This window comes from Siphateles boraxobius, unplaced genomic scaffold (assembly GCF_051911475.1).
Source record: "Siphateles boraxobius isolate OS27281-9 unplaced genomic scaffold, OSU_SipBor_1 31, whole genome shotgun sequence".
NCBI classification, from domain to species: Eukaryota; Metazoa; Chordata; class Actinopteri; order Cypriniformes; family Leuciscidae; genus Siphateles; species Siphateles boraxobius.
In genome coordinates this window covers 143,691-162,240 of record NW_027508931.1, presented here as the reverse complement: position 1 = coordinate 162,240, position 18,550 = coordinate 143,691, and the positions used below count along the sequence as shown (strand labels likewise).

The window sequence follows — 18,550 nt, the reverse complement described above, 5'->3', positions numbered from 1 at the left end:
TTGGTCCTAACGGAGTAGCACCATCTTTACCCCTGTGATCAGATAAGCGGTTCACCCTCATTCGCTTCTCCTCTGCTAAGAGTATAACTGGCATGTTACAGTAGCACACCACCCCCTTCTCTCTTGATATTTGGAAATCTAGGCCAAATCGTTATGAGCCAGTGATGGATGTTGAAGTGACTCTGCCCTTTATGAGGACATCAGAAGGATATTGTCAAGGGTTTTTTCTATGGCTTCTCATGAAAAAAAGATATATATATATATATATATATATATATATATATATATATATATATATTAGCATATAACAATTATCATTCACAGTCAATTATCATTCACAGAAAACCGGTGCTGACTTGTGGGTTCAGGCGTTTGATAAAGCGGGTGTAAACAGTCATGTGATGATGTAAAATGGCGGCAGCTGTGAGAGTCTCTGCCCTGCTGCTTGTGTGTACACACACTTTCAAGTCACCAAGGACGCACACAAGGTCATGTGTCCAACTGTTTTTCTCTGACAGTTACAAATACAAGGGTTGCCTCCATTCTCTAGTGGGCCGCTCTGTCTATGTCAGCTGTAGACCAGGGCTACTTTTTCAACATTACAAAGCATCCGAGCACAAGAGCATGACTGCTGGAACAACAAGCTATGAGATTCATGCTCTCTCACATGATCTTGAAGATTCCTCCTGCCCTAATTTGCTGGGGTTTTTTTTTGTTTAGTTTATTTGCTGGAAAACTTAAGGCACTGATATACTTCAAGCTAAAACGAATTAACTGGTGTGTCATTTTAAACAAAATCAGGCCAAAACAAAGTTCATTTGGAGCTCATATCGGGTGTTCAAAACCGCCTGCCAAAGCAAACTTTCTGGAAAAGTTCACTCTGGCTGGTAAACACTTATATATTGTACAAAATGCTATATAAACAAGCATGACTTGACATATATATCCATGTCGCTATGATCAGATGCTTTCTTAACTGCTGTTTTCTAACCAGACATTTTTTTTTGTGTGTTTATTTTGTTATTGCGAGGAAATACGCAGCTTTCTAGCAGCATGGGTGGATTCGGTATATTCCCTATGGTTATACAGCTGCTCAGGTAATTATTTTTAGCCCTAATCGAAGAACAAAAAGGAATTTTGTTGTGAGTATATCGAGGTCTTAAAAGTAAACCGGAAACGTTAGATGTAGTGCAGGTGCAGCTTAGATGCATCTCAGCAAGAAGTTCCTATTTGTCTTTGTGTCTGTGTACGAAACGGTTAACTGTTCCAGCAGCTGATTCAGACAGGCAGGTAAATAAACTCAGCATTTCCTTTAAGTCCTCGACCCCCTGCCTCCATCCCTCCCGGCCCCCTCGAGTTTCCTTCCCCCTATTGACAGGTGCATCTGTTTTCCTGGTACTGTGGCAGTCCTTATACGGCTGGCGTAAGCCTGCTAAATGCCTGACCCAGCAGAACCCTGCAAGCATTCGGACCATGACATCCCTCTAAGACTGTTGTGCACAATGACCAGGCAACCTGTCTAAAGCATTCTGTGGCAATGAAAGGCAGAGACAGGTGGTATTTAACCATCTTTTTGCCAACTACACACACACTCACACACAGAAATGCTCTTACTGAGTGCTACTGCTAAGTGTCCGAGACTCTCTTGATTGAATGTACACAGTGGGAGATAATATTGGCTTTTGAGTCTCTTATGAGATCATGTACAGTATAGCATTTGGAGCCTTTTGGTAATGAATACCTCAGAGTACTTTTTCAGTTGCATGGTGCAGAATTCATTGCTATTATGCACCCGATGCCTCTCATCAGTCTTTGAATAATTGTCAGACATTACTGAGCCAGTCCCCACTAGCATAGTTCCTTTGCGACAGTGGTGCAGAGTATCTCTTTAGAATCAATATTTAGAGATTTGAAACAAGGATGTCGGTCCATATAATTGACGTCCGGGCTTAGCCTATTAGTGCTATATCATAATGCAAAAATACCTACATCATTTAAATCAGAATTCAATATTTTAAAGGAATTATAACATGTTTATTAATGTTGCCATAAAGGTATGGTATTTTCATAAACATTTAATTAAAAATATTATGAAATAATGAAACATATTATAATATAATACATTCTGACAGAATTGTGAAAATCATATATTTTAAATGTATAAATACATTTGTAAACAAAATTTTTATTAATAAATACATGTATTATCAAATGTTATAAAAATATAAATCAAATATAATAAAAACAATTGTATTATATTTGTATATGTTTGTATATATATTTAGGTGTATATATATTTATATAATAGTCACATGGTTCATTGGGACAGTTGTATTATTTTATTATGAGGTGACAAAGGTCATCAGTTTATATATACATTACATTTGAAATATTTTATTATTTTAATTGACAATTATTTTATTGACCTATACTGAACGTTTCTAATATAACCTAAATTTTTGCTCCGAGCGGGTGAAGAGACTGTTCCCATAGGTACACAGATAGTGAGATGGGGAAGCGAAGTATAGCTCCGAGAGAGCGGGCGCAGTGGCGTGAAACTGTCGCAGATGAGTGATAGAGAAATGGAGTGTGTGAATGTGTGCAGGGATGGCGCCCTGTGCCGCCCATGGGAATGCTGTCGTTTTTGCAATCACCGCTAATGCCAGACTCCGCCACAAGTTTTGACTTTGAGAGAGAAATGCTATGAGAAATATTATGAATGTTTAGGCTTGTTATTAATTAATATAATTTTGTATTGTGCAGTTTATTAATTACCCATAAATAATGCAATTGCAGTTAAATTACTTTATCTGTGCACTTCTTAATCATCCAGGGCTATCATTTGGGGCTCTAGGTTTAGTCACCGCCCAGGCTAGAGTATCTGGGGTGTATTTAAGGTCCTGGACGTACAGTGCTTAGTTCACAGGGGCATTATTTGGTGTGGCAAGGAGCGTGTGCCCAGAGGTCACAGTCCTTTGGCTCTGTGGTCACATAGCGTAGCATTTGGCTCTCTGATCGCATAGCGCAGCTGTTGTTTGTTCCAAACAGCTTCGACCAGCGTGGCTGCCTTGGAGAGGAACCACTTTAGTGCTCCTGTCAGATGGCCATTCCTTGCATATCCCTTGCATTCCTTGCATACAGAGCAGGGACATCTCAGAGCAGAGCCTGCAGGAATGCAGCTCAGAGCACACTTCCTCTGCTCTTTCCCCTGTGTAGAGCGACCTCATATTGCCTGAATGAGTTCAGTGGAATGCTCTCATCACCAGTTAAGCCAAAGGAATAGTGAAGAGGATCTGAACTATAATCCAAGCACATACACCGGCTCTCCTCTTCAGGGAAAGCATATTTTTCATCAAGTTGACATGCCCAGCTGGGGTGCAAATGAATCTTTTTGTTCGTGAAATATCAGGCTCGTGTTGTAGCACGATTCTTTCTCTTTTGAAGCAATTCGGTGTTACCTAACTATTTACAGTTGCTGGAGGTCAGGATGAATCATCAGCACTGTGAAACAAAATGGCTTAGTTTCCTCTCAGAGTTCTCTGATATGGAAGCTCTGCACGCTTCCAGCTGAATATTTTGCTTCGGATCATCTTCGTTTCAGATTTTATTTTGTTGTTGTCTTGTGCGGGGAACAGAAGGCCTAGTTTCTGTCAAAGTACCCAGATCTCATTGTTGACTAACAAATCATTGGCACTGTTTTTCTGTTGATGCAAGAGAAAAATATCTCTTCCCACATGGTGGATTTTTCAAATCAAACCAGACCCGGTCTTTAGCAATCATTATACAAAGTATAACATAATTGTATTGTTTATTTCATTTTATTTTATTATGTAATTTAATTACATTTGATTGCATATATCTGTATATATTCATACTGTTTAGTTTTATTTAATATATTTTTATATTATTATATATTTTAAAATGATTGTATGTATCATTATAATCAATTGTATTTATTTGCTGTACAGTTGGATGACTGAAATCTGAATGCGAAAGCTCACAAGCTTAGTACATTTTAAGCCTGAATGAAGCAACTGACGGCTCTTGCTTGGCATTATCAGTCCTGCAGACAGTACCCTCAAGATTTAGTTGAATTTTTTTGTCAGTTGTCCCAACATACTTCAGCACCTGTCTTGTCCTTAAGCACAGGTCCCGTGTGTTTATTTGTGTGTATGTAAAGAAAGAAGGGAGACAGCCCAGCACAAATCACTTATGGCTGAAGAGCCCTCAGCTCCAGAAGGTGAACAAGTCCTTAATGCTTTGTGCTCAGTCTCCTTTGATCCGAGATATCACTCGATCATCTCCATCTTAACAGCACCACTTCTTAGGTCTGTCAAAGTGTTTGTGCTTCATAAACTGGGAGTACCGAATATGTTAGAACCTCGTGTTTTCTAATAATAGTAGAGTGTTAAATATAACATAGTTAAATTGACTTGTATTCAGTGTGTTCAAGCAGCGAAGTTGCTGGTTTAGCAACTATCTTAATTTAATTAAAAGTGAAATGATAGGAAGTCTTGTAAAGCTAGAGTGCTTTCATCATGGGATCACAGAAGTGTGGCTGATACATTAGAAGAGCAGATCCCACACATTCAATTTGATTATTGCAAACAATTTGGCACTACTAGTTGAAGTGTTAAAGACACCTTGTTCAAGCTGACAAGAGCAAACTCTCAGCTTTGCAGATTATGCCAAAGTTCACAATGCGTGTTCATGCACAAAGAGGAATTGATGTAAACGTAATGTTTCCAGAAATACATGATACGTGTTTTGATCAGCACCAATTAGCAATCTGATGAGACGATCTTTGAGGCGATCTCGAATTCAGTTTTGCGTACAACGCAGCGTACACGGATGTGCTTTTGGGCCGTTCGGGACTGTCTCAGTTAAAAACAAGGGTTTGTTTGGAGTTGTATCTCTGTTATGCAATGTCCCTAGAAGCTGCACAGCTTCTTTCATTAATACTGAGGAATTATAAGCTGGTTCCTCGAAAGAGCGTTTATGTGCCAGTTACTTTACTATATCTTGAGGTCCACGGCGCCATCCCGCTCCAGTGCTACCGGCCTTTTTTTCATTTTTACTCTCTCAGATTCCTCATGGAGGCATAACAAATGATATTTTTTTTTTGTACAAAAGGGTTCTCCAAGTAAAATATGAATTGGATTTTTTGGCACCAGCAGTTGGAACTCTTTTCCCAGCTCACATTGTTCCTGTGCATGATTTCCAGAGCCAAAACAATATGGCTGCACTCGTTAAAGAGGTACTGTTCAGCCTCATTAATTAAGACTATAATTAGAATTTGGACTCTGTTCCTCTTAATCTATTAGGAAGGCGAAGCTTTGATTCTGAAATCCATTAGTCTTTTCTCATTCATGCATACTTTGCCCCTTTGAAGACACCATGTTGCTCAAGGTAATGACGATTTATAAATGTTAGGACTTATCTGGTGCTTTTTATCAAAACAGCCTTGCTCTGAAAAGAAACAAATTATTTGTTTTGTTAAAGCGGGTCATTATGTAACCATGCTCCCAAAGGATCCTGCATTACCCAGAGCTGAGCGAGATACTTATTTTATGAGGGTAAGCAGCATTGTTCAAGACAGCAATGTAATAAGGCATTACTCTTCCGTATTATGTGTTCATTTAGGAATTGTGACACTGGGTTCACTCTGTTGGGTATGAGAGGATTCAATGTGGGACTTACATAGACATGGTGTTTCAAGAGCAAGAGGGGTGGGGACACTGCTTACAGCTCAGAATGAGAGCAGCTTATGTCTCAGTAGGGCCTCAGTTACACATTCCGCCTTTTTGAGAACAGGCGCCTTTTTCAGAAATTGGGAGCATTTCACCGTAATGATATCATCCTCCCTCCTTTTGATCATTATCAGAGTAATGCACTGACGCTGTGCTTTTTTTTACTTTTACAGTAATTACAAGATATTTTCCTCCCTCTCACTGCGGGTTCACACATTCCAGTGCTCACATTCATCGTATATTTCCTGTCAATTGAACAAACATTCACAGTACCATCCAAAAATTAAGACGCATTCTTTATTAAGTACTGTTTTCCTCATTTAGAATAGTAGCATCAAAGTATTACATAATGCAAATTATATTTATGCATTTCATTTCATTTTTTATATATTTATATATAATTATATAAAGCGCTTTATATATTTATATATACACAAGATATCTGTAAGTGCATTAAATGTGTTATTATATTTCTGTTTGTCCTTATGTATGCAATGCATTATGTATTGCTGCTTCCACTTGTATTGAATTTTTCCACTTGTGTTAAGAGCATTCTCAAAATGAATAAATGTTAATGTTATACTTGCCAAGTTTCATGAAAGGTATTTATTTGTCCCAGACAATTGATGAAACAGCTGATGCAGTGCTTAAGCTTTTAATTACAACCTGCAAAAAGTTTGCTTTTGTTTGCTATTCCAAGTTAGATGGGTGATATTCATTGAGTTTTATAAGTTAGTGAACACACATAACTGCATGCAGATTTAGCTTCAACTGACATTCTCTTACAATCTGACAATAACATCTTGGAAGTTGTCTGAGTCGTGACCTGTTGAGTAGTGCACTTGCACCGACATGTTATTTGCGGGTGATCCTCGTTCAAATCTCGCTTGGATCATTTTCCAAACACACTTCTCTCAATTGTTTACTGTCTGATTATGAGTATTTCTGTCCAGAGATGTAACCAAAAAAAGAGCATTACGTGTGTATGTCCCTGTCAGCAGAGGTGTGTTTTAACAGAGACACAGTAAGGTCTCTGCTCTCTGTTTCTCAGATGATGGCCTTCTCTCTCGCTGTCCCACAGCAAGCACCCACAGGAAATGAGCATTGGGTGGGGGGCAGAAAAAGCCCCATGACTAACATTTAATTAAGCTGCTGTTATTGAGTAAACACATGGAAATGACATTGCACTTTGCTGTATGCACAGTTCCAAGCAAATGGAAATGAAATGGACCTTTTCTCGAAACCAGAAGACATTGCACTTGTTTGCCTGATGGTTGTTGTTTAGTAGCTCAGCATTTTTCATACTGACGACGAGAGAAAACATTGAAACAGAGACCTTAGGGGGAATTGTGATTTTGGGTTTGAATGTCGGCCAATTGTAATTCCTGTGTTTGTCTTTGGAGGTTACACATTGTGTAAGTGACCCGTGATTGTTAGAGAATATTTCAGATGGTTGCGTGAAGGAACTTGCTAACAATGTGAGCCAGCAGATGGTAGAAAGACATCTTTGTAAAACTCTGAAGTTCACATGAAACCAGAAACCCGCAATATATATAGTATACTGGTGTGAGGTCAGTCAGGTGCAGACTTGATGGATTAGCCTGTTAGTTCTCATGTGGTGACATCATTCGCGCACAAACCTTTTTAGTATTTATTGTTGATGTTCAACAGACTGCCGTTCAGTCACACTGGGTTCCTCTCATTGTGCATGTGCAAACATTTAACATGCACATTTTGAATGCATCCCGTTTGCTCTAGTTCAGCAGTTCCAAATAAAAGTGTCTGTTGTTCAGTTTCGAACTAGGAATGGCAAAGTACAGCAGATGTAAACATGCCATTGACACTCCACCAAAGTTTTAAGATTTGTTCTCCAAAATGGCACTTTAATTGCCTTTGAAGTAGTGAATGGCTGCACTCAGTTGTAATGACTTTAGCCATTCCTTCTTAAAGAGCTCAGGTCACACTACATTTGTTAAACTGAATTGCTTTTCTCATCCTGGGACACACGAAAACAGCTTTGACGCCATTGTACACCAACAGAACCAAAGGCTCATCAATTTCAAAATTTATGTTTTATTTTCGTTAATGTGTGGGATAATTACTAGAACTTTCCCAGAGGGTCGGGAACACTTAACGTTGCGTGCTATGAGATTCTACGACTGCAGCTGGGAAATGGCATGTCGTCCGATCGACTGATAGCTGTTGGGGATTGGTTGATTAGAGCACAATCCCATGATGCTTTTCGCCCATATGTGTGTCTCAGCAGGAAACGGCTTTGTTAACCCGAGGGGCTCGCCGGGGCTTCTGGGTACACCCAGCGGGAACGGACTGGGTAAAGTCATGCCTGCGAAGTCACCGCCGCCACCGGGGGGCAACATGGGCATCGGTAGCCGCAAGCCAGACTTGAGAGTCGTCATCCCCGCATCCAGCAAGGGCATGATGCCACCCCTGGTGAGTCTAAAATAATATATTCTGCATTCACACATCCACAAGATTGTTGCTCCAAATCAATGTTGATCAGCACGCGCAAGCGTTTGAGTGAAATTATGGTCTTTAGATCAGTTCGCTCACAGTGAAATTAAACTGAAATGGTGTCAGCTACACAACAAGCTGAGGAGCGGAGCGAAATATCTGAGATCCAGGTACCCTCACTCCTTCTATTATTCATCTAGAAATTAGAGGGCCTCTCAAATGATTATAATTAAGGTGCAGAGAGCTCTGGCCACATTCAGCACCTGAGGCTATACCCGGCTGTCAGCCTCATTAATCACTACAACATGAAATGGGAAGCAGAAATAAAGAATATTATTATTATTAGATTTAAATATGGTCAATAATTATTTCGTTTCAGCTGTAGAAGCTGCGCTGGTTTCTTCTACAGCACTGCGCGTGTGCAGAATCTTGTTTGGTAAATAGAGTTGGGTTACGCAGGGCTCTCTTATCTCAGTGTAAATATACATATGCATATGAGTGTATGGAATACTGGAAGCGGTACAGTTTCTTACCCACCATGAATCAAAACAAATCCCACATGCCAAGCTCGTGGTATCTGAAGTCATCAGTAGTAAGAAGCCCAGAGCATTATTCATTTGTGTACATTTGCGTTTATGGTGAGTGTCCTTTTTTTTTGTGTGTGTGTGTGTGTGTGTGTGTGTGTGTGTGTGTGTGTGTGTGTGTGTGTGTGTGTGTGAATGAACTGCCTCAGACAGACAGACTAAGGCAGAGCCTGTGAGTGTGCCTGCAGACAGGCTGTCATTAGAACATAATGGTATTAAATTAATCACATCGCAGTGTGACGGAGTGGGGATGAAGGCTTAATCAGAAGCCCATAGTGTGAGCCAGATAATATCTTGTCGCCCTTGTCGTGTCTCCCCACTGTTATTGATTGAGTGCTGGTATTAAGACAGCACTGGTCTGGCACTACTGAGAAGAAAGCTCAGCGTCCTCAATTCTGTACAACTCCATGCTTTCAGCTTGCTTTGAATAAAGGGATATATGCATATACATATGCAAAAAGAGACACCCTAATGCCATAAATAAGGTTTTTTTCTTCCAGAAGTGAAAAAGAAGAAGAAGAAAACTGGTTACATTTGGGCCAAAAGTATCGAGAGAAACTGAATTACGGAGTTGACTAGCACTTTGCAAATACATTATGAGAGAAATATACAGAAACAACAGTTATATTGTGAAATATTATTAGAATTTAAAATAATCGTTTTCTATTTGAATATAATTTAAAATATAATTTATTTTTTGTGATGCAAAGCACAATTTTCATCAGTCATTACTCCTGACTTCAGTGTCACATGATCCTTCAGAAATCATTTTAATATACTGATTTATTATAAATGTTGGAAACAGTTGTGCTGCTGTTTTATAATGATTTTTTTTAGGATTATTTAATGAATATAAAGTTTAAAAATAACAACATTTATTTAAAATAGAAATCTTTTGTAGCAATATACACTACCGTTGAAACGTTTGGGGTCAGTAATTTTTTTTCTTATTATTTTTTTGGGGGAAAAAAACAACTTTTATTCAGCAAAGATGTGTTTGAATAAATGCTGTTCTTTTAAATTTTTTATACATCATTAAACCCTAAAAAAATGATCACAGGTTCCAAAAAAATATTAAGCAGCACAACTGTTTCCAACATTGATAATAATCAAATCAAATCAGCATATTAGAATGATTTCTAAAGGATCATGTGACACTGAAGTCCATATTATACCAATATTTCACAATATTACTGTTTTTTTTTTCTTTCTGTATTTGTGATGAAATCAATGCAGGCTTGATGAGCATAAGAGACTTCTTTCAAAAACATAAAAAATAGTAATGTTTCCAAACTTTTGACTGGCTCTATATATTCTATGGACAGTATTTATTACAACTTATTTCCAGCTAATTGTCTATATACTCTATATCATTTATCCAATTCAATTTATATAAATTATAAATAAATATGATTTAAAATGCATTATTATATTACAAATAAATATTACATGCATGTTAAAATGTAACACATAGTTCTTATATTCTCACGAGTTCTTAGCTACATTTTCTCTCTCTCATTTAAAGTAGTGTTTACTATTCCACTCTGGTAAATAATCAATTAAATCAAGTGGAGGACTGTGCCAATGAAAGCAAAATGATTGATGGAGCTATTGGACACACAAGCTCATGTATGGATGAGTGTCTGAGGTGAAGGGTTAAGCACATCCTAGCTGTGAGGTCAAGCTTCCCAATGATTTGTTTTTCCCCTAAAGACTTAAAAACCCCACTACTTTTCTCCCTTACTCCACTATTACTCTCCCTTTGTTTTGGATTTCGCACCTAATTGCTGTGTCGTACAAACCGCATGGCCACGAGGAATGAAAATGTTGTATATTTAGTGCCAACAAATTTGACTTTTCATTTGAATTTGTCTCCGAATTTGAATTTCCAGTTTTATGTGAAGTAACCTGAGGCAGCGTTTGGTTCACGCTTTAGTCTCTGAATTTGAATAAGTTAGTTTAAAGGTGAGCACGGGGGGTTGACCCAGCTCAGCTTAGGTGTGCCACCTGGCTCTTTACTGACAGCTTCGTCTGCTCTTTTCTGTTGGAAGCAGTCGGAGGAGGAAGAGATGGAGTTGGTGAGTTTCACAGAATGCCTTGGGAAGACTGATATAGCTTAGTGAGATGATTCCACTGCTTGCGTAAAGATACACTAAACCCAACCTGAACTGGGTAAACTGAGTGTTGTGTGGATGTCTGGTCTGGGTTGTGTGTGACTCACACTGCATGTACTGAGCCTTTTTAAGGAAGTTTGAAAGAGCCACAGTATGTTCCGAAATGTACGTGTATGTGTGTTTGTGCTAAAGAAAGAGTGTTGTGGGTGTATTGGAAGAAGAATGATGAATCCACAGAATCCCCAAAGATGCAATCATTAGTAATTAATTAATATTTGCCTAAGACCTCACCAATAAGTCTGGTATTAGTTTTATTATTAAAGCAACATAAAAGCTTTGATCAATCAAAGGTAATTTTTAAGAAACACAATCCACATAAAACATGTTCTAGCAGTCAACATATTTGAGTATTACCCAAATTCTTATTCTCTTGTGTTTCTTGTTTTTTGGCCTGGGCAGTGATTGCTTTACTTATGATGATGTTGTTAAAATGGAGTTGAGTCCAAAATGATGACATCAGTTTAGGAGAACGCCAAATGCTGTCAGAGAACATATTTTCACTAGCAAATGAAACAAATGTGAATGCATTTTACAATATTGAAACACTACTGTTACTGTACAATATTGAAAGAACACTGTTCTGTAGCATCTACATTCCACATTAGTTGAGAGACTACGCAATGTCCATCTCAAACTCTGTATGTAGATATTCATCAGCTAATGTAAAACTGAGCAAAATTGCTTTGAATTAAATATGCTTTTTTTAAGTTATTTTTCTCTAAGTGTGTGTGCGTGTTTGTGTGTCCACACTCTGCATGTCCACACGTTTGGCTTGCGGTGACTATTTTATTTCACTGCATGCTGGATGCTGTTTGGATAAGAGATTTACCTTATTCAGTGCATCACTTTTTCGGATCCAGTAAATAAACTCTCTTTAATATCAGTAATATTAATATCAGTTGTGTCTCCTAGGCAGCAGTGGCATTAAATGAAGTGCAATTTAAGACGTTTCCTTAAGTCAGCTGCCTCTCATTTTTCTCTTGAGAAAAAGACCAAATTTATCTCATGTGTCTCAAACTGCTTTATCAAGATAGTCTTCAATCAAACTCTTTTCAATGAACTCAAATATTTCTCAGCAAATTATACCATTTCCTAATAATTCTACTGCTCTATACTCTTAACCATTGCTTTTAGTTTTAAGGTATTTTAGTAGAAACATCTTAGACAAACCTGATTATCTCATAAGAGAGTTTGGTTTTTCTTGTCAATGACTGTTTGCATGTGGATTTCTTTCTAGAATGAATCTGCAGCACCTCTTATTGGTCAAAAATGGTATTACCACATCATTTCCACCAAACCACATTATTCTAATGACAGTGCTTCACATGGTAGGATAGAGTATGCATGCATGTCTGTGATTGGATTTCTAGCTCATTAACTTTGTGTATGTGGTCCTGTGTGCAGAACACTCAGAGGATAAGCAGTTCCCAGGCTCTGGCCACACCAGTGGTTTCCATCACCACCCCGAGTCTGCCACCACAAGGCCTGGTCTACTCAGGCATGCCTACTGCCTACAACTCTGGTGAGTTTAACACACACACACACACACACACACACACACACACACACACACACACACACACACACACACACACACACACACACACACACACACACACACACACACACACACACACACACACACACACACACTTCTACAATAATTGTAATGTATTCATTCATTCATGGCTTGATTTAATTTTAATTCATCTATGAGTGGCTTGATAAAAAAGAGGAAGACCCTACGTTTCATGACACCATCCAGCTCTGAGCTAAATAATAAACATAACACAAATACTTGAAAGGCTCTACTGTGTGAGTGCAGAGGCTATTGAGTGACTCATAAACTCTGTTGTTGATTGTTGTGTGTTGTTTTGCTCTAGAATACTCCCTGAGCAGTGCTGAGCTCTCCTCTCTGCAAGGCTTTGGCTCTCCAGGGCTCTCTATAGGCTCAATGTCGGCATGGCAACAGCATCAACTGGGCCAGGCAGCTCTCAGCTCGCTGGTGTGAGTAACATAGATGTGTGCAGTCACACACACACACACACTCACACACACACACACACACACACACACACACACACACACACACACACACACACACACACACACACACACACACACACACACACACACACACACACACACAGACACACACACACACACAGGTTTGCAGAACACTAACTAATGTGCCAGGGCATGAGGTCAAATGCATTCTTAGTTGCCATACTTTTTCATTTTTTTTTTTTTAGAGAGTGGAATGAAAGGATTGATGGATGTCCAGGTCATAATTAACTCTAAAAATTAAAAGAACAAAATATGAAACTATATTTTGCTTAAAACTGAAGTATTTCAGACAAACCAGACAAACCAGTGCCATGCGGTTAGGATGAGACTATCTGTTTGGCTGATTTGTGTTATTTTTTCCTGAAAAAGGGTCATATCTTAATATCTTGTGTCAATTACACAAGATATTAAGATATGACCCTATTAATGGTATTTAATTTAAACAATAATATTAATAATAAATAAATAAATAAATAATGTGTTACATTAAAAAAATAACAATTACATTTAAAAATTGCAAGACACATAATGGCAGGGAAAACATGCTTAATTATTATGAAAGTAATGTCACCATAAATCTTAATGGTCCTAAAATAGGCTTCTTTTTCATTGTGCAAAATGCAATTTCTTTTTCTTTTGTTTTTTTAGATAAATAGATAGATACAGTAGATACATAGATAGATAACAAAACAACTGGGTTGTGCCGCACTATACATTTATATAATTATATGTTTGTATAGTTTCACTGTAACAGCAGAGTGCATTCCTCACAGACAGAACAAAAATAATATAAAAAGAATCTAAAATGTTTCCAGAGCCTGTGAATGAAAGCTTTCATTTAAACGCAGTGGTTGTGCCATCAAAACATTAGTGAACTGTTTTTGACACATTCTGCCAGGCATGCTCTAATTCGATACCACCCTCTAAAATGATTCAGGTGCTGTTATTGCTGCAAGCGCCATTGAGTAAACAGATGGAGGGTGGGATATTATTATTATTATAGTGATATCTTGGTCTGTATTTTAGCGTCACATAGTTGCTGTTGAGTTTAGTCATTTTTGCAGTTCATATGTATATAAATGTTTTTATGGGTAACACTTTACAATAAGGTCTCAATTGCTATCATTAGTTACTGTTAACTAACATTACCCAGCAATGACCTATACATTTGTTACAGTATTTGTTAATCTTTGTTAACATTAGTTAATAAACAATACAGTTGGTCATTCATTCATTGTTTGTTCATGTTAGTCAGTTGACAGTGCACTAATGTTAACAAATACAACTTTTGATTTTAATAATGTATTAGTAAATGTTGAAATTAACTAAGATTAATAAATGCTGTAGAAGTATTGTTCATTCTTAGTCCATGTTAACTAAGTGGTTAACAAATGGAACCTTACTGTAAAATGTTACCGTTTTATACACTTGTACTAATTTGTCATTTTGTTATTTCCACTCTTTGTTCAGAGGTGGCCACTTACCTCAGGGCTCAAATCTCTCCATCAACACCAGCCAGCATGTCAACATTAAATCGGAGCCCATCTCTCCTCCACGTGAGCGCGTGACCTCGTCCGGCTTCCCACCCCAGCAGCAGCAGCAGCAGCAGCAGCAACAACAGGCTCCCTCTGGCCGTCCTGACATGGGCCGCTCGCCCGTCGACAGCCTCAGCTCCTCCTGCTCCTCTTACGATGGAAGCGACCGAGAGGATCACCGGCCTGATTTCCACTCTCCCCACGGCCTGGGTCGACCCCCCGCCGCCGGGGGCGAGGAGAGAGAGAGCCCCACGGTCAAGCGCATGCGCATGGACACCTGGGTGACATAAAGCTGTCTGGAGCTGGACAGCCAGTCAGTCACACGCAGGGCTGGGCAGGGGGAAAGGGAGAGAGGAGTGACAGCAGGGAGGGAAATTATTGTTATTATTCTATTGATATAATTTAATGTCATTTCACTTTTTTTGTAAGTAGGTGGATGGGGAAAGAAATCGAAAATGTCCTGACATATCGAAATTCAACAGATGTGAGGAGAGGGAGAGCGAGCGAGAGAGAGAAATTCTCAAGTCAAGCAGTCAGAATGAATGGTGTACTCAAAAAACAGGTGTTATCAGGTACTTGATGCAAATTGCATTGTGCGATAGTCCAACGTATGAAGAAAACATTTCGATAATTGTTGTCACTGGTGCAGTTTGACACTTGTAGCTGTTTTCGCTGTTGAATTTGCAAACAATCAAAGAAAGTTTAGGGGCGGCTTTCTGTCCAAAGGCTCCTGCCTGTTGGGCTCATGTATTAAACAATCTGTATCTGCACTCGCCCTTATATGAAGTATGTCACTTATTAATTTATTTAAAGGTATTTGATGATAGATTCGGATCAGTTTTACGAGGGAAGGCTTGTATCTAAAATGATATCACATTTCACCTCAGTTCAGACATTAAGTCAAAGAAATGAAAATGTCTCTAAATTTATAAGTCAGCAATTCAATTCTAAATTCTTTTTTTTTGCCGTTTTTAACAAATAGGAAGAGAAAAGGTAGCCGTCATTGTACATTTATGCAGCTCCAACAACTCAATGGTAACGCAAGCCAAAGCCTCTATGTAATTTTGTCGTACTGTAGGTTGGGAATTTTCAGCATTTCTCTCTCGATGTTTGTTTCATATTAGTTCTGTCATAGTGTGCGTTGTTACAAACCTTGGAAAACGATTAACATGCAAAGCAGATCTTGAAACGATATCTAAAGCCATGAACACTTGCTGTTCTGTTTGTAAATTAAAGATTTGAGCCAAACCTTTTTTTCTTTTGTTATGTACATAGCAACTTTAATATATATCACTTTTGGTGTAAGTACGTATGTATTGTACCTTCACCAGATTCAAGAAAAAGTATATTTTTGTGGATTACTGCCAAGTTTACAAGGCGAGATCCTTATTAAGTAGAGTATTCACTGGTTAATATTTACTATTTTGTTAACTATACTGTACTTTCTTCAAATCTGACTATTACTGGTAATAATCAAAGTGTTTTTTTTTTCCCTAGAAGGTCATTTTTGGGTCGTTTACCCTTTAATGGTGGTGAATGTCTGTCCATAAGAAATTGTAACAACAGAGCTGTATGATTCAGGCTCAAGTGTCTATTTTGTTTTGTAAAACGATACTCGTCATGCTAAGAAAAAAATCTGGTTGCATTTCTTACAACTGTTTTGTGAGGGATTAGCCTGCAGCTGCTGAATACACTGCCTACTTTAACCCATCACAGCTTAGATGCACTATTCACCGAAGACACATTTCTCTTTACAGGCTTTCCCACAGTTTGTAAAGAAAGCTCATTTTGTTGAAACCATTTCGAACCGAATTCCTCGGAAATTGTAAATACCATATCTTTAAGTAACCCTACTTCACACATACATGCATACTATGTACAGAACACCTTTCAAGTTCTTTTGTGAATTGGCTCATCTACAGATTTCCTAATGTAAAGGAGACACCTTAAGGAGGCATCAGTTCTGTATTGCTGGACAAGAGGGGGTGCTGTAGCTTTCTCCGGCGTCGCGTTTCGCTCTGTGTGCATATCTTCATGTGTGGCTGTTTGTTTGTGGCCTCTGGCTTGCATCACACCTTACTGCCCCTCAGGTGGCAAAGCGTCAGGGGATTCAGCAGCTAAAGATGGAAATACTAGACAATGCAAACAAGCTTGGACATGATATCTGTACTGGATTGCACAAAAAGTTTGTATGTTCAAGTTTGCCATGGGATGCTCTCCTCTTCAGATTTGTTATGTATTCGGTCAGTGTGCGCATCCTCCCTGCCCTCTCGAGCACCACAGCAACTGGCAATAAGCTGATGTTAATCTATGCAGTCCCCAACCCACACATAGCCAGGAGCACAAAGCATTCACATTGAAAGTGGAATTCTTAATAAAAAAATAAAATAAAATAAATTGAGAGAAGAAAAAAATAAAAGCATGCATATTATATTATCACATACCCATTAATCATACAATGTTGCCTAGTTGATGAATGAGAAAATGACTGTTAACCCTTTGTCCTTAAGTGCTTGCATATTTAAATAGATAGTTCACCCAAAAATCCTGTCGTCATTTACTTAAATGCCTTCAAGTCATTCCAAATTTGTATGATTTTTAACACTGAAGATGTTATTTTAAATAACGTTTAAATATTTTTTTTTTTGTTGTGCAATTACAGCTAATGGGGCCCAAAACAGTATCGACTGCATTGATATTCATTAATTGAATTCTCATTTTTGGGTGAACTATCCCTTTAACTTTACATATAAAGGCACACTGATTAAATATGACAACCACAAGAGCCATGCAAACACTGCTTTAGGTATAGCTTTAGATTTAATCTCAGATGTACGAGCTTTGTTGTCTCAGCTGAATTGAAACCCAAACTCCTACGATGTCTGTCAAAATCATTTAAAGTTGATCGCAATCAAAGCTTTTCAGGGTAGACGAGCAATAATGCCAGCCCAGTGTTCTGAAAGCACTGAGGATCAAAAACATGCAGGATTTTCATACCGTGGTGAATGCACACACAAACACTCAACATTAGTGCTGGATTAGGAATCAGGGAGTTTCTCTGCTACATGCACAATTAGAGCCTTATTCCAAAGAGTTGCTAGTGTTCCGAATCAAATCTGATGTCACTCATCACATTTTGAATTCATCGAAACAAAATCACCCTCGCGTCAGGGGTGCCTATAAATGCACATGAGAAATACATAAGAGATCTAAGGGGGGAGGCCTATCCTTTGGTGCGGAGTGCTGTGTCACAAACTGTTGAATGTGAAAGGAAAGGATAAAGAGGAAACAACAACTGTTTGTTGCTTACTTTCTTCACTTTGCTGTGCAAGAGTACACTGCTTTGCTTTATGGCTTTTCTAAATCAGAATTATGTATTTGGTAATTGTTTGTAGTTACTAGTTCACTTCAAGAAGCTGTTTGCGGTTTGGACGCTCAAACCGTTTGGCGGCACAAGCTGGACTTTGTTGCCATAACTGAAACAAGATGTTTCAAAAATGATTTAAAAAAAGAACAAAAAAAAAAGTAAAACATGAGAGAGAACTTTAATCTGCATTATATTTCCCTTGAATGTGTTGTTTTATCTTCATTATACAATAAATATTCTAGTGAACTTTTTATTGAATGACTAAGATATTATGCTAGAGATTGTTGTACAAATTTGTATTCTGCATTCACTAAAGTAAAGATATTGGCTTTTATTGTGTAACATAGGTTCTCTCGCTTATTCTGTGCAAACTGAAGTGAACAATTCTTTGAATTTGAGTAGACTTTGTCCACATGTGAAGTCCCAAACATTAGAATCTGTCCGCTTTATTAAAAACCTCATTGTACCCTCAAATACTCACTCTATGTGCCTTCATACTGCATCTCTGAGAAACACACAGTCAGTGCACATGGAACTTCAGTGTAGAAGATGGGTAATATTTTGTCCATGGACTAGTTTAGGGTTTTATAAAACACGTGGA

At 38.2% G+C, this 18,550-nt stretch overlaps 1 protein-coding gene across 50 annotated transcripts in view; it reads left to right on the top strand.

Annotated features, from left to right (window-relative positions):
• Positions 1-18,423, top strand: part of mef2aa (myocyte enhancer factor 2aa) — a 104,397-nt gene extending 85,974 nt beyond the window's left edge. For 13 of the 50 annotated variants that reach the window (XM_077248724.1, XM_077248738.1, XM_077248715.1 and 10 more), the window contains 5 exons: positions 8,014-8,201; positions 10,858-10,884; positions 12,385-12,502; positions 12,864-12,987; positions 14,518-18,423. In XM_077248724.1, coding sequence (XP_077104839.1) covers positions 8,014-8,201; positions 10,858-10,884; positions 12,385-12,502; positions 12,864-12,987; positions 14,518-14,872 — 812 coding nt within the window. In that variant the 3' untranslated portion in view covers positions 14,873-18,423. The remainder of the gene's footprint in view (positions 1-8,013; positions 8,202-10,857; positions 10,885-12,384; positions 12,503-12,863; positions 12,988-14,517) is intronic. The other 37 variants (XM_077248741.1, XM_077248746.1, XM_077248743.1 and 34 more) reach the window with 5 other exon arrangements.
• Positions 18,424-18,550: the final 127 nt, after the last annotated feature.